Below are 14,448 nucleotides of genomic sequence, written 5' to 3'. Positions count from 1 at the left end.
GGCAGTAGGAGGGGTTGGTGTTAAGGAGGAGGGTCGGGCACACTCCCTGCCGAAGCGTAAAGTACAATGGATCGATTTGGATTCATTCATTTTAAACTCCCCATTCCTTGTACCAGGCTTGGAGAAGGTGAAGGTGGTCCTGAATATAGCTAGAGGCTAGATGAGGATCAGAACTAGAGGCTAAGATAGCTTTATCGTCGGCAAAGTCACCGACAAGCGTATGGAGGGATGAAGGTTGATCAGATATATATATGTTAAATAGGAGGGGAAATATACTAAAACTAAATACTAAATTACTAAGTTATAGCAAAAACAAAAAATATAATCTTCATAATTAAGGAACTTGAAAATTAAATATATATATTATAATATATATACATTTTATAGGTATGTAAGCTTCTTTCTATTTTTTATACTATGTGATTTTTTATGTAACTTTAATGTATTTTTCAATACAATTTTAACATATTATTATACTTTAATTTTGATATATTTTCATTCATTTTTTCGGGACTTTTTTTTCCGATTACCGTCCCAGAAGTCCCGTTAAATGCAGTTTTTTTCACAGTCATAAGTATGTAAATTCTGATTGAATAACATAATATTCAATTTTTTTTTTCAAAAATTCAGAAATTATCAAAAATATTTTTTAGGCAAATAAATTTATTACATTTCCGAGATAGACATTTTGTTGATCATATTTTTTAAAACAGTTCAAAAAAAAAAAAAATATTAAAATTTAATGAAAATTGCCCAAGTTAGGGCTAATTATTATTTTTAATTTTAGCCGAAAAATCAGCGTGATTGTAATAATGTTAACATGCGAATCGTATTTTGCTAATGCCGTATGCATAGGTAACATAATTATTATTCTTAGAAATTCAAAATAATAATTAGCTCTAACTTGAACAATTTTCATTAAATTTTAATATTTTTTTTTTGAAGTTTTTCTAAAAAATACGATCAACAAAATCTATGATTCATCTTAAATTCATCATAATTTAAAATAATTATTTGCCTAAAAATTTTTTTAATAATTTTTGAATTTTTGAAAGAAACAAATCGAATATTATGCAATCAGAATGTCCATACTTATTACTGTAAAGAAAACTGCATTTAAATATATTGATTTTCTACGGAGATACTAAGGGTGATACGAAACTTATGGGACAAACTGTATATTATAATAATAATATATTTTATTATAGTTATATTTAGTATTTAGTATTTCGCATTTTCGCACGAATTAAGGTATCTTAATTATCTACATCATATTAATAGATAATTCGTGGTATTTCGTTATCATGGTCTATGGTGTCAACTTCACCATAGATATATATAACAATTAGATAGCCGTCTTTATACTACAATAAGTTGTGACCAATGTTGAAATCGGCCGCCATTTATAAAGCAAGCAATGTTTACATTTATTTAACATTGATTTATATACATATATATGTATATTTATCTATACATTTATACTGTGATAATATTATTTTGTAAACATTGCCTGCTTTGTAAATGGCGGACGACTTCGATGACAAGAAGGAGACGGCTGTCTAGTTGTTGTATAGTATATCCATGGTCAACACCATAGAAAAGAGATAAGATGGTCAACACGGTTTAAGATAGAATCCATCTTAAATCGTGGTTATAATCTATGGTTAATAATAATAATAATAATTTGTGGTGACGTGGTGTTCATTGATTAGCTAAAGAGGTTGGCTACACTGTAAAGTGGAAATTGCATTGTCATGACATTTTAACATTATTAACATTTTTATCTATGATCGCACTGTACTTTCAACCACCAATCACCATCACTCGTTCTACAACAAAGGTGACAATCTAGTGTGTAACTTGGTAGTCAGTAGTCACTCACTAATCACAATTCACAATTGGAATTTTTAAGTGCGCAGTAGTAAAATTACGATACCGAATAGTAGGTAATTACGTCATTAATTGTAAAATTGTGTTACACTTTTTTCAGTCCAGACGGCACACTGAAATTTTCAGTCGACAGTCGTGAGTCGTCATTCGTCGGTCCGCATCCGCAGTCTTTGTTCGTTCATCGTCGTCGAATATCGATTTCGAGTTTTCCTTTTCTGATAATTGACACACTGCTCTAGTACTCTGCCTGTTAGTTCTAGCGAGAACAAACTTCATGCACCGTAAGTAGTATTGGGTCGTCTTTTTGTTTATGTGACACTGTCACACTGGACATAGTATTGGCACAGATTATATTAAACTGTATGATGTAAAATATTAGCTATATAATCTGTGGTATTGGTTTGTTATTTTAACATAATATCTTTCTTGTTTTAGCGATCAATCCGACATTTCCTGTACACCGTTAGACGTTTAATTTCATTACAGTGCAGTGTGCACTTTAATTCGTTCAACTGCTATAATGAATCCCAATCAGCCAAATACTGGAACTCCTGGTACTATAAACAAATATATTTTTTTAAAGTATGTATTACATAATTTAAAGTAATTTTTCTTTTCAGGTGTCCCAGGAAAGAAAAAGCAGAAAAAAGGTAAAACAAAAGTCTTATTTACTTGGCTATATTTAATCTCTAGTATGAATTTGAATAACCCATGTCATGACTCATGACTCACACACACATGACCCATATACCTACAACTCGATGAACATCATAACTAGAGGTCGGATTTTTATGATTTTACATATTTGTTTCTAGTCTATGCAGTTAAATGGGAGTGAGAAATCTTTACGATTCATTAAACACAGAATTCACAGTAAAAAATTTATTTTGCATAAAAAAGCATATTTTAAGGGTTAGAGAATATTTGAGAATATTTTTCTAACATCGGCATTATAATGAACATATTTCACGTATATCAGCACTTTGATAAATACAATGTTCACTAAATGATTTATTTCTGGGTTTTAATAAAAATTAATCTCCATGTATTCTTTATCGATCGCGATAGCACATCGGTTATTTTGTTAGCTGTCACCACTATTCTCGTCGTCTACTAGTCGTCCGTCGCGTCGCGTCAAGTGTTGATATCTGAGTGCGATATATTACTGCATACATACTATTTTCTTTCCACTCGTCTCATATTACTATAACTGTCTATAACATACAAATATACCGAAAACTTCAAGCAGTTTAAAAAGTTTATTTGCTCAATGGATTTGATAAATAAAAAATAAATTCAAAGTGAATTTTTTTTAATATTAAAAGAATATTTTGCATATTTAAAGACATAAAACATCATATATATGGTATTTTAAAAGAATATTAATAGAATATATTGCCTATTTTATGTGACATAAAAATATCATATTTTAAGGATTTTAAGATAATATAAATGCGACCTCTAATCATAACTCTAGGAATGCATGCCTGTATTTTGAATTTAAGATTATGTCTTTCATACACAGCTCAAAATTCTGTATACTTCTTTTGTTTTCTTTTTTTTACTGACAACCAATCGGAAAGCACGAGTTACTTAGTTAAAATAATTGCTATGATCTATGATTAAAATATACCTCCTATACAACTGTCATAAAACACAGCAATTTATGTAATGTATTTGAAAAGTACATGAATCGTGTGAGACCGGCTTGTTCAACGAAAAATTGTAAATTTTGCATTGATAAAGTTAGGAGGACACTGCACCTACTATGTTGTCTTCATCTTACACGCATACAACATAGCAAATTTATGTTTGTCAGTTTTGATATTCAGTATATAAAATATTAATATTTGAACATGCTCCTAATTCACAAAATTAAAATATAATAAACCAATGAGCAGAACAAAGATAATTTTCTTACATTAAAGTTTGATAATAGGTCAATTCACTCTACTATCAAAACTAACAACTCACTAATGAAATTTGAAACTGGTGAACCAAAAATGTCAAACGTGTACGACAAAAACAACATAATATTTTTGCATATTATGCTGGCACAACATATTCCTAAACAAAACAAATGTGATAAATGTATTATTAGTTATTACTCTGATTCTATAACAAAGTTATTTATTTTATTAGGAACTATTTTACCATTTTATTAAATCTACTTCAGTCATTTAACAATAAATTACATATGTAATGCTTTAATACATTTCCACTTTTGGTAGTTTAACTTTAGGGACGTTCTGACAATAATATACCTAATATATTTATTTGTAAATAGGCATTGTATTTTATATTTTTAATAATTAAAACACAATCATAATTACATTTTGTACTTTCTTTATTTTTAAAGGTGTTCAACAAGATAGTTCAAATACTAATGTTGGACAAAGTCAAGAACCATCAAATTCAGGTAGTTTATTCAGTTGTTGTAATTTATGTAAACTTTTTTAAGACTGATTTACATTATTTTATGATATCTCCATCTGGAAATCATCCAACAAAAACTAACAAAATGTCTATATACCATATTTTAATAATCGTGGTACCTCTGGAAATATGAAAGTTTTAAGACATAATACCAAATTTGTAGTGGACAATTTTCAAGATAAAGTGAAATTCTTTTTGTAAAACTATTTAACTTCTTTATTGAATAATATTTTATTAAAATTAAATGCTCTTATGTATCTAAAAATATTTTCCTCAAATTTGGTGTTTCAAATGCGCAATACAACATGTATATTTATGTTAAATGGTAACACCTATTTTTAGCACATGATTTGGATTGACCGTATTTGCATAAGTCAATTTGACCTTATCACACTGGGCCCTAGATTAAAAATTGTCTAAATAATAATCACCTGTCAAATTTAAAAATTTAAAAAAATTTTTTTATCTCATTATAATATCATATCACATTTTGATACAAAATTCTTCACTGCTTTTTGGACAACTATGTTTTAATCTTTATAATTAATTTCTAGACATTATGTTATGAATAAATATCATAAATATTTATATTCTAAATTTTTTGAATGTGATATTTTTATGTTTATTTTACTGCATTAATAAAAATAATAACAATATTCATTACTACTATACTACTATTAATAATAATAAAATATATGGGCGCGAATGTACTAAATATGCAAGCTATGTGCTTAAAGAAGTACAATTATGTGCTCATTCAATTATTTTTTTATCACAGATATTTTATAAAACTATTAACAGTTAAGTCCAGAGTTAAAATTCTTAGAAAATTGAAATTGAACATAACCTATGAAATACCTATTTCTGGAGCAATATGTGCAAGTGACGATAATGGATTAGCTCGTATGTAAGCTAGTACCCATACTTTGTTATTTTGTCTGCTAGGATTTAACCCTTGTTAAAGTTGTAGAACATATTATATGGCAGATGGTACCTCTCCATATTCACATTTATCCTAGCAGCTATGCCTGTATTGTAATAGCATTCCCAAAAAATTGAAATAATTTTGTCAGTGTTATTTATATTGATAATAATTAATATTAGTACTTATTAAGAGGATGTCAGCGCACTATTCGTTTTCTCTCTGTAGCCCACGCGCAACATAGACAGAACGCATTAACGCAGAATCAATTTTTCTATGTTTTAAAGTAATCTTAAAGTAAAATCACCCAAAAAAGATAGAGAATAATATTTTTGAGGGAATGACTATCACTTTTATATTTTATTGTTATTTGAATTTGTATTGGATTTTCAAAATAAATAAACCAATGTAAATTTAAATTATGTTTAAATTGTTTTGAGACAATATTTAGACAAATCGATGTCATTCCCTCAAAAATATTATTCTCTATCTTTTTTGTAATGGGTGATATTACTCTAAGATTACTTAAAAACATAGAAAAAATAATTCTAAGTAAATGCATTTTGTCTATGTTGCTCGTGGGCCAAAAAGAGAGAACAAATAGTGCGCTGACATCTTAACACGTTAACCGCCATATGCCCGCCGGCGGTCACACAACTGCATTTTCTGCATGCCAAGTATATATTTCAGTGTCATTCCAAATTTGTATATTATACTATTTATTTGAAAAAAGTTTAAAAATATAAAAAAAAAAATTAAATATATATTTTTTACATCGAAAAATTTGTAATAATTCGCGCTACGCCACAGCGCTTTTTTGGTGCATTATTGTAGCGGCGTGGTAGTAATGATCAACTATGGGCACCGGCGGGCATAAAAGTATAGAATTTGAACATTGCTGTACGGCCGCCGGCGGCCATATGGCGATAAATGAGTAATCACTTACTTATAGCCACACCTAAACTAAGGTACATAATACGGATCTAAAGTATAAAAACAATAGGGTTTTTATCATCAAATTAAAATATTTTAATACATTATTTGATTATCTTGATATTTTTGGAAGTAGTGAAGAATGAAGTAAAATTCAACAATAAAAAATTATAAATTGGAATCATAATGTAATAGACCAAACACAAAAAAAAATATAACAAAAAATGTAGTTAAATATAAACATAAAAATATCACAAACAAAAAATGTAGTAGGTATTTAAACATTGTTATTCATAATTTGATGTCCAGAAATTAATTATAAAAATTAAAACATAGTTATGCTAAAAAGAAAGTGAAGGGTTTGTTTCAAAATGTTATAGATTGAATAAGAAATTGCGAATAAATAAAATTAATTGAAAAACGTAAAGAATAGTTGATACAGGTAAATTTAGAGGATGGCACACTCGCATATTTTGTCTCCGTCTTATAAATGTACAATATACCTTAAAGGAGCATTGTCTATGCATAACACTGTCTAGAACATGCTAAGGAAAGTAGTCTCGTGCTCTTTAAGGGTAATCTAACATTGTATATATTATTGTGTTAAAAAACAATGGTATATGGGTGTCAAGCATAGATAATATACCGGTGCGAATTGGTACATTTGGTCAAAGGTTTAGTTATCGAAAAAAGGTGATGGAAATGTCATGTGATCGAATCGTGATGTGGTCGAAAAACAGATGGTCGAATATTTAATTAATATAGTGGAAATATTTTGTGGTCGAATGGGTTTTTTGGTTGAAGTAAAGATAATGATTAGCTTTTCGATTACTTTATCTAATATTTTTTATAGATGTACCTAGCCTGTATGTAGATACAGTAATCCCTCGTTATCCGCTTTTTTTTTATACGCGGTTTCGATTATCCGTGGTTGGGTCCACGATAACAAATTATTAATGCGATTGCGATAACGTTTTACCATTATTACACGAACACTGTAGAAATTTATTTTTGACAATTGTAGATAATTGTTGTTATATCGCTATAGGTATAACACATTTACACTATACATACATATTTGTACTTGTGGGTCTATGATAACTACTGGTCTCGTTATCTGTGGTTTCGTTATCCGCGCAGGTTTGCTGGAACGTAACCTTCGCGGATAACGAGGGATTACTGTATATCATAGAGGGAACTTAATGAGTAATGACTAGGGTTCGGATTTGAAGGCAATATAATCAATAAAAAAAGCATTTAGAATGTAAAAAAATGCATTTAATTTATATAAAAAGGCAATTCATAAATATAGGTACTACAAAATAAAATAGTGAACATTTTTTAAACACTTTCAAATGCACACATTTTGAGATAAATACAAATTAAAAATGAGCATGAATACTAAACTAAATTAAGTTTATACTATTTTGTATAAATAGATTACCTTTTTCTTTAACCAGGCTTGTCCTTAGAATTAGTTAAAAACAATTTTAAAAATTAACTTACTTGAGTTATACCAGTTAATTTAATGCAAAATAAACTAGTTGGTATTAAAAAAAAAAAATTGACTACCATGTATTTTGATAAGCTGTCTTCAGAAAAACGGTTACGCTTTAGGCTCAAAATATTTTTATACATCGAAGAAAAGGATCTTTCTACGTCCACCTAATAGGTGTACGGGTAATTTTATGGCCCTACCAAATACTCGATAAGACGAGTAATTTTGGTAATTCTACTATAAACACGAAGCGAGTTTAGTTGTTCCGCGCAAAACAGTTTTTGCTATGTTTGTACATTTGTAAGACGGAGACAACACATGTGGACGTAGCGTCTTCTTAAACATTTGGAAAAAACCTCTTTTTTAATTTGAGTGGTGATAAATATTGTATATTAATCCGTGGTGAAGACTACCACTGGTAATCTGACCTAAAAATTAGTGTTACCTGAAATTGTGATCTCGCTGTACCTATATCAAATGACATAAATTAATTAATGAACAGGATCAAAAGACTTTCCGCAAATATCTCAAAGTAAGCCGAATAAAAAACAGCAGGCACCACAGAAACAAAATAAACCAAAGGATGCAAATCAAAAACCAAATCAGAAACAGAATCAATCTGCAGAGCCTAAACAAACTAAGAAACAGAATCAACCTGGTGGGACAAAACCAAATCAAAAACAATCTGAAGGTAATATAAAAGAAGACAATGATAAATTTGAAAATAGATAGGCGTGTTAGTAATATTTTAGTTAAGAGGGCTCTAGTTGATGAAAAAAGTGACTTTTAGACCAATAAGCTAGACAAAACTGGAGGAATTTGGTTTGACGGATTTTATTTTTGAAAACAGATTATGATTGATTAACAAGTTTACTTTGTTATGCTAGAGGCGATTTTGTTTATTTATTTTTTCAGCCGTAATATCCAAGAATAAAAAATATTATATTTTTGTATTTATAGTATTCATCATGACCCTAACAATAATTGGAATATTAAAAATCACCTGTGGAAAAACCTAGTAAACTTGTTAATCAATCATAATCTGTTTTCAAAATTAAAAACCATCTAACCAAATTCCTTCAGTTTTGTCTAGCTTATTGGTCTAAAAACCGTTTATTTTAAATTGAAAAAAGTTGATCATAATTTAAAATCTCCATCAATGCTTGCGCGTACGTAAATTAATTGTGACCGATATACCGGACGGTATTATGTTATAATTCAGGACATTTCTAAGAAATATTTACCAAAAACGATAACAGATTAAACTCACACATACTAATAGCCATTTACATTGCACACACTTACAAGTCATTTTAATGCCCTTGTGTTAAATTGCCTATATTAATTTCCCTAAAACACGACCCACTGGAGCCCCCTTAAGAGCAGATGCTGTGCAAATATAGCTGCCGCCTTTTGCCTTTTCTCATTGAACTAAATTCAATGACAATAATTGATTATCTATAACAGGGATAGGCAACTGACAACCTGTTGGCCAGAATAAAAGCGGCCTCATTTTAATCTTGTTGGTGCTATATTTTCAAACTTAATAGGTACTCAAAAATTCAAATAGAGATTCCGAGCGGAGCAATAAACTATTGATTTTACAATGATATTACCTATATGTTTTTTTTATGTCTATCATTACTTTTTTGGACTATTACAATGCTTCAATTTTGAACTTAACATCTTTTCTGGTAGAAAATTGAATCTAGTTGGTACTTAGGGAGGTCAAAAATAAAATATTTCCAGTAGTCTTCAAAAGCGTTACTTAGTGAAAACAAAAAAAAAACAAAATGCTCTGCTATACATTAGGTATATCACTAATAATTGTGTTCAATTTGAATTCAATGGTAAAAAAATCATTTATAAGAAAATTGATTCTTAGCAGACGATTAGCCTAAAATATTACTAAGGATATTGTATGATATTATTATGATTAAAGTAATTTATTTTACTATTGTTGTGCTTAAAAAAATATATGAACTTTTTTTTTTGCTGTCTATGCTCTTGCCAGCTAGAATTTAAAGTTCTAAAAATTGGCTCTCTGGTAAATCTGAGTTGCTCATCCCTGATCTATAATTATGTGATATTGATACAGTAATAATTAATAACAAGTGAATGACTTGCGCTATTTTGTATGTATCATAAAATTATGACACCCCTATCTATTTTGTCATAACAATGTCAATGAACATAATGATTTGATTTTATTGTTTTTTTCTTTTAATATAATTAAATACAACTTTATGTTAGGCAATAATCCATCTGCCGCTGTTCCAAAATCATCTCCAACTCAAGGTAATATAAAATAATATTTAAGTATATTTTTACTACCTGTGGTGTTTTATTTAATTTAGGCGGTCAACAAATTGAACAACAAATTGTAATCTTAAAGAGTAATTTACATATTCCTAAAAGAAAAAACCCCAAGACTGGTGGTTCTTTGGGGCGTGCAACTGAGATTGAAGTGAATCATCTTCCTCTTAACCTTGATCAGTTGTTCAAAAAAGTTGTCTACCACGTAGATGTACAATTCACACCAGAACTACCAAAAAGACTTCTAAGGTAATTTATTTTAACTTATAGTAAGTATCAATATGTTCATTAAAAGATAAAAGTAAAATACTCAGATTGATATATTAAATATTTTAATTATTTTTATAGTTTATTTTTTATTAATGATTAACCCATATATATGCTTAATTGTTTTTGTATCTATTCCTATATTTGATACATAAATGTATTTGATATAACATATGTACACTATAATATTTATTTCATTATAGAATTAATATTTGATTATTAGTTAATATCTATTTAAAATTTGTCTTTCTTTATAGAAATGCATTGGAAGAATTTAACAACAGACATTACCCGAAGGTTAATTTTGCATTTGATGGGCGAAGAAATATGTATACTATAAAAGAGATAAAAGGGGTATGTTTGTCAATTTAAAATTAAAAATATATCTTTTAGTATGCCACAATTACAGTATTTGTGAATTATTGATTTATATTTTTGTTATCTGGTAGCTAACATGATGGCTTGGTGAACGGGGTTTTATGATGGCTAAATAGCATGGTAGACATTTTTTTTTTTGGCGTTGATTGGAAGAAGTAAATGTTACATCTTATCTTGATACATTAAAATACGCAATAATATACAAAAATATTTACAGTCGCATAATTAATATCTCTGTTATACAATATTATATTTAGGGGATTAAGAGTGGGTAGGATATATGCTGTGCATCATGGTTTATAAATTAAATTATTAAATCAAACTTAGACGTCTGTATTTTTCTTCAAAAATATTGAGTACATTTTTTGATTCTATTGCGTGTGATAAATCGCTTTTGATATGAAGTATTGACAAGTTTGTAATCCTATCATTTGTCATAGTATTTCTAGCCTCGTTGTCGACAATTAAAGTTCACTTAAGGTTAGTACAGTTACGTCAGTGCAGTTTGTAAAAGTTTATAAAAATTAGAAGAAATATTGTTGCTAATAATGTGTATGATGTTGTCATCCATTTCAAAGTTTTCTTTATTTATCATATTTTTTAGGACTATCATTTCAGTCTTCAAATTTTCTGGACTTTTTCAATATTTTTTAGATAATACATTTTAAAAAAAATAACATTTATATTAATCTTAATATATATAGTTTTTAACTTCAGGGGTACCTCATAATTTTAACAAACTCAATACTTTCTTCATATTTTAATTGTTTAAAATTAGTCGACTCATGCACCTTTTTCACGCCATTTATGACACAGTTTATTATTTTTAAATAAGTATTTTTTTCTAATATTCAAAATTTGCTTCTTCGTTAGACATATTATCATATATAAATAAACATGCTTATGATAAAAATAAATAGGTAACCTATAATATAAAAATAATTAAATAAAAATTAAACTGTTAATAATTAAAGACTCGATGAATTTCAGAGAAAATTATAATATAATTATAGTTTTAAAGTTTATTTTATAAACTTTAAAACTATAATTTCGGATAAAATGTTTTAAATGAAAATAAACACCATGAGAGGGCTACAAAAATGTATGTGCGGGTTGTACGGTGACCCGTCAAAATATCTCCATTAAAAATATCTCCGTCAAAATATCTCCGTCAAAATATCTCCAATATAAAATATCTCCATCAAAATTATCTCCAATACAAAATATCTCCGTCAAAAAATTTAAAAATATAAAAATTTATCATTAAATGCTGTTTCAAATGATTTTTCAAAATCTATTATGATAGAATAAGGGTTTAAATTCGGGTTGTTATGTTTTAGCATTTGTAGCATTTCGTTGTACGAATTGGTCGTTCGGTTAGTCATGAGAACATAGATAAGCGGAATAGTTGTTCTATTTTTATAACCATGTATTGTATACAATTGAGAAAATAATTTCGGAACTGCTCGAAATGTCCCATCTGCCATCCAATTTTTAAATGTATGAAGTGTGTCCAAATTTTCTTTTGTACCAAACATTAATATTCTATTTTCTTTTTTATTATCATATATTAAAAAATTATTACCGTGTATGTTCTTATATTCATCGGGTAATACCAAATCGTGAATAGTCAGTGGGTTTTCAGGTGGTTTTTCATTTTTCGTTCTCACTCTTTGGATTGTACGAGACATCGAAGTTATACTTGGTAACTGGCCAACCACACCAACTTCAATTGTTGACATTGTTCTACTAATAATGTTTCTTGTTGATAATTCTGTGATTAAGGCATTTTCTTTCAATTTTTCTATAGCTATTTTTGCCTGGACATTTGAAATATCTGGTGCATGATAATGAACTGACTCTTTCATAATTGTCCCTTTAAAATTTTAAATATAAATATTGTTAAAAAGAAGTATTTTAAATTCAAATATTGTTAAAATAAAGTGTAACACATACCAGTTTCATCCATTGTTGACGTAAAGCATGAGCTGCATTTATATTTTTGATAATCAACACAACGCCAAATGAATTTATCACTACCCTTTTTATAATATAAATGCAAATATCCATCGTTTATTAAAAGTTGTTTACCTTTTTGGCTTTTAACAAATTTTAAAGGCATATTTAGGTAATAGTACGTTAACGTACATGCACGTAACACAAACCAATGTCACGCAGTGTCAGTGTGTGACACAGTTCCGGCTCTCTCGTCTAAATTGTTATCTATCGATTAGGTATAATCAAATAAAATTACCTATCTGTAACTTAATCTGTATTGGTAAGCGCCAAGCAGACCATGATAGGGAAGTACAAAGTACACTCACTAACGCCGTCAATACCATTTTCTCTATCAGATAGCTATGGCATAAATCGAGAGATATTTTGTATTGGAGATCATTTTGATGGAGATATTTTATATTGGAGATATTTTGACGGAGATATTTTGACGGAGATATTTTTAATGGAGATATTTTGTCGTATAACCAAAATCTAGAAGAAAAAGATTTTAAACAGACAAGACCAAGGAAAATAAAAATGATGTCTGGAGAAAAAACAAGAGATGAAATTTCTTCATCGCCTAGTGATATGTTTCGAAGAAATGTTTATTACAAAGTGTTAGATGCTATTATTACATCAATTACTGTAAGGTTTAGTGACTCTAGAGAAATACTTAAAGATTTGTGTTTACTGTCTCCTGAGCGATTAATGACAATGAATGAAAACAAATTACCACAAAATGCTTTTGATAATCTGCAAAAATGGATTGTACATATTGACAAAATTGCATTAAGAACTGAATATTTAACATTTAGGAAAAGCTTAAGTGAACTACTAAATGGTCATGAACTTAAATTCAATTATTCTACACCAAATTATGAAAATAGTCATATAAGTTCTGATGACAGCCCAAGCCCAAGTTCAGATGAAAATGAAGAAAAAACAGAAGACAACAATGAACAACTTTCATGTATAAAAATACTTGAGCTATTATCAAATTATGGTTTAATTGATGCGTTTCCAAATTTATACATGGCCTACAAGTCATTGAGTACCATTCCAATATCATCGGCTTCTGCTGAGCGTAGTTTTTCAAAAATAATATATAATCATATATAAATTGCTATTACAAGCATAAAACATCATTATAATTATTTGGTACATTTTTATTTTAAGGTGAAATTGATAAAAAATAGATTGCGATCCTCAACAGGACAAAGCCGTTTGGAAAGTCTTTTAATTCTTAGTACTGAAAAAGATATTCCTATTGACATAAACAGTGTCATTGATCAAGTTGCTCTATCTTCAGATATTTTTTAAAAAAAATTGATGTTTTCTTAAATTGTTTTTCAATAAATATACATATATAATTAAAATGGTATCTATAATTTTATACTTGTTTTAGTTGTATATTAATTATACTATGCTCATTTATGTAAGTATGTTACTATAAATAAATAAATTAGTTAATGATTAAATTATATCATAAAAAGCTCATATTACAAGAATGTGCTTTAGAGGAACCTCTCTTCTTACATTTATTAATTGTTGAATCAATAAATCAATTAGGCAATAAATATTTAGATATGTATTTTGACACAAAATATGCAACAAAATAACGTATTGTAACCCCTTAATTTACATAATACATTCTTCAAAGACGTTAGCAAGGTCCATTGGTACGCCGAGATGAATGAATCAATTAAATTAATGTTTTGAAAATGGATTAAGAAAGTTAACTACATATCTGTGTCACTTGCTTTTCACAAATTTGAAATTCAATCTTCAAAGTACAATTTTTTTCCATTTT

The 14,448-nt window shown here is 28.3% G+C and overlaps 1 protein-coding gene across 1 annotated transcript in view; it reads left to right on the top strand.

Moving 5' to 3' along the window:
• The first annotated feature begins 1,847 nt into the window (after positions 1-1,847).
• LOC100167498 (protein argonaute-2) overlaps positions 1,848-14,448 on the top strand; it is a 38,621-nt gene continuing 26,020 nt past the window's right edge. The window contains exons 1-8 of the mRNA XM_001944817.3: positions 1,848-2,171; positions 2,326-2,444; positions 2,511-2,540; positions 4,250-4,309; positions 8,182-8,370; positions 9,933-9,977; positions 10,037-10,244; positions 10,520-10,616. Coding sequence (XP_001944852.2) covers positions 2,411-2,444; positions 2,511-2,540; positions 4,250-4,309; positions 8,182-8,370; positions 9,933-9,977; positions 10,037-10,244; positions 10,520-10,616 — 663 coding nt within the window. The 5' untranslated portion in view covers positions 1,848-2,171; positions 2,326-2,410. The remainder of the gene's footprint in view (positions 2,172-2,325; positions 2,445-2,510; positions 2,541-4,249; positions 4,310-8,181; positions 8,371-9,932; positions 9,978-10,036; positions 10,245-10,519; positions 10,617-14,448) is intronic.

This window comes from Acyrthosiphon pisum, chromosome A1 (assembly GCF_005508785.2).
Source record: "Acyrthosiphon pisum isolate AL4f chromosome A1, pea_aphid_22Mar2018_4r6ur, whole genome shotgun sequence".
NCBI classification, from domain to species: domain Eukaryota; kingdom Metazoa; phylum Arthropoda; class Insecta; order Hemiptera; family Aphididae; genus Acyrthosiphon; species Acyrthosiphon pisum.
This window is presented reverse-complemented; position numbering and strand designations above follow the sequence as displayed.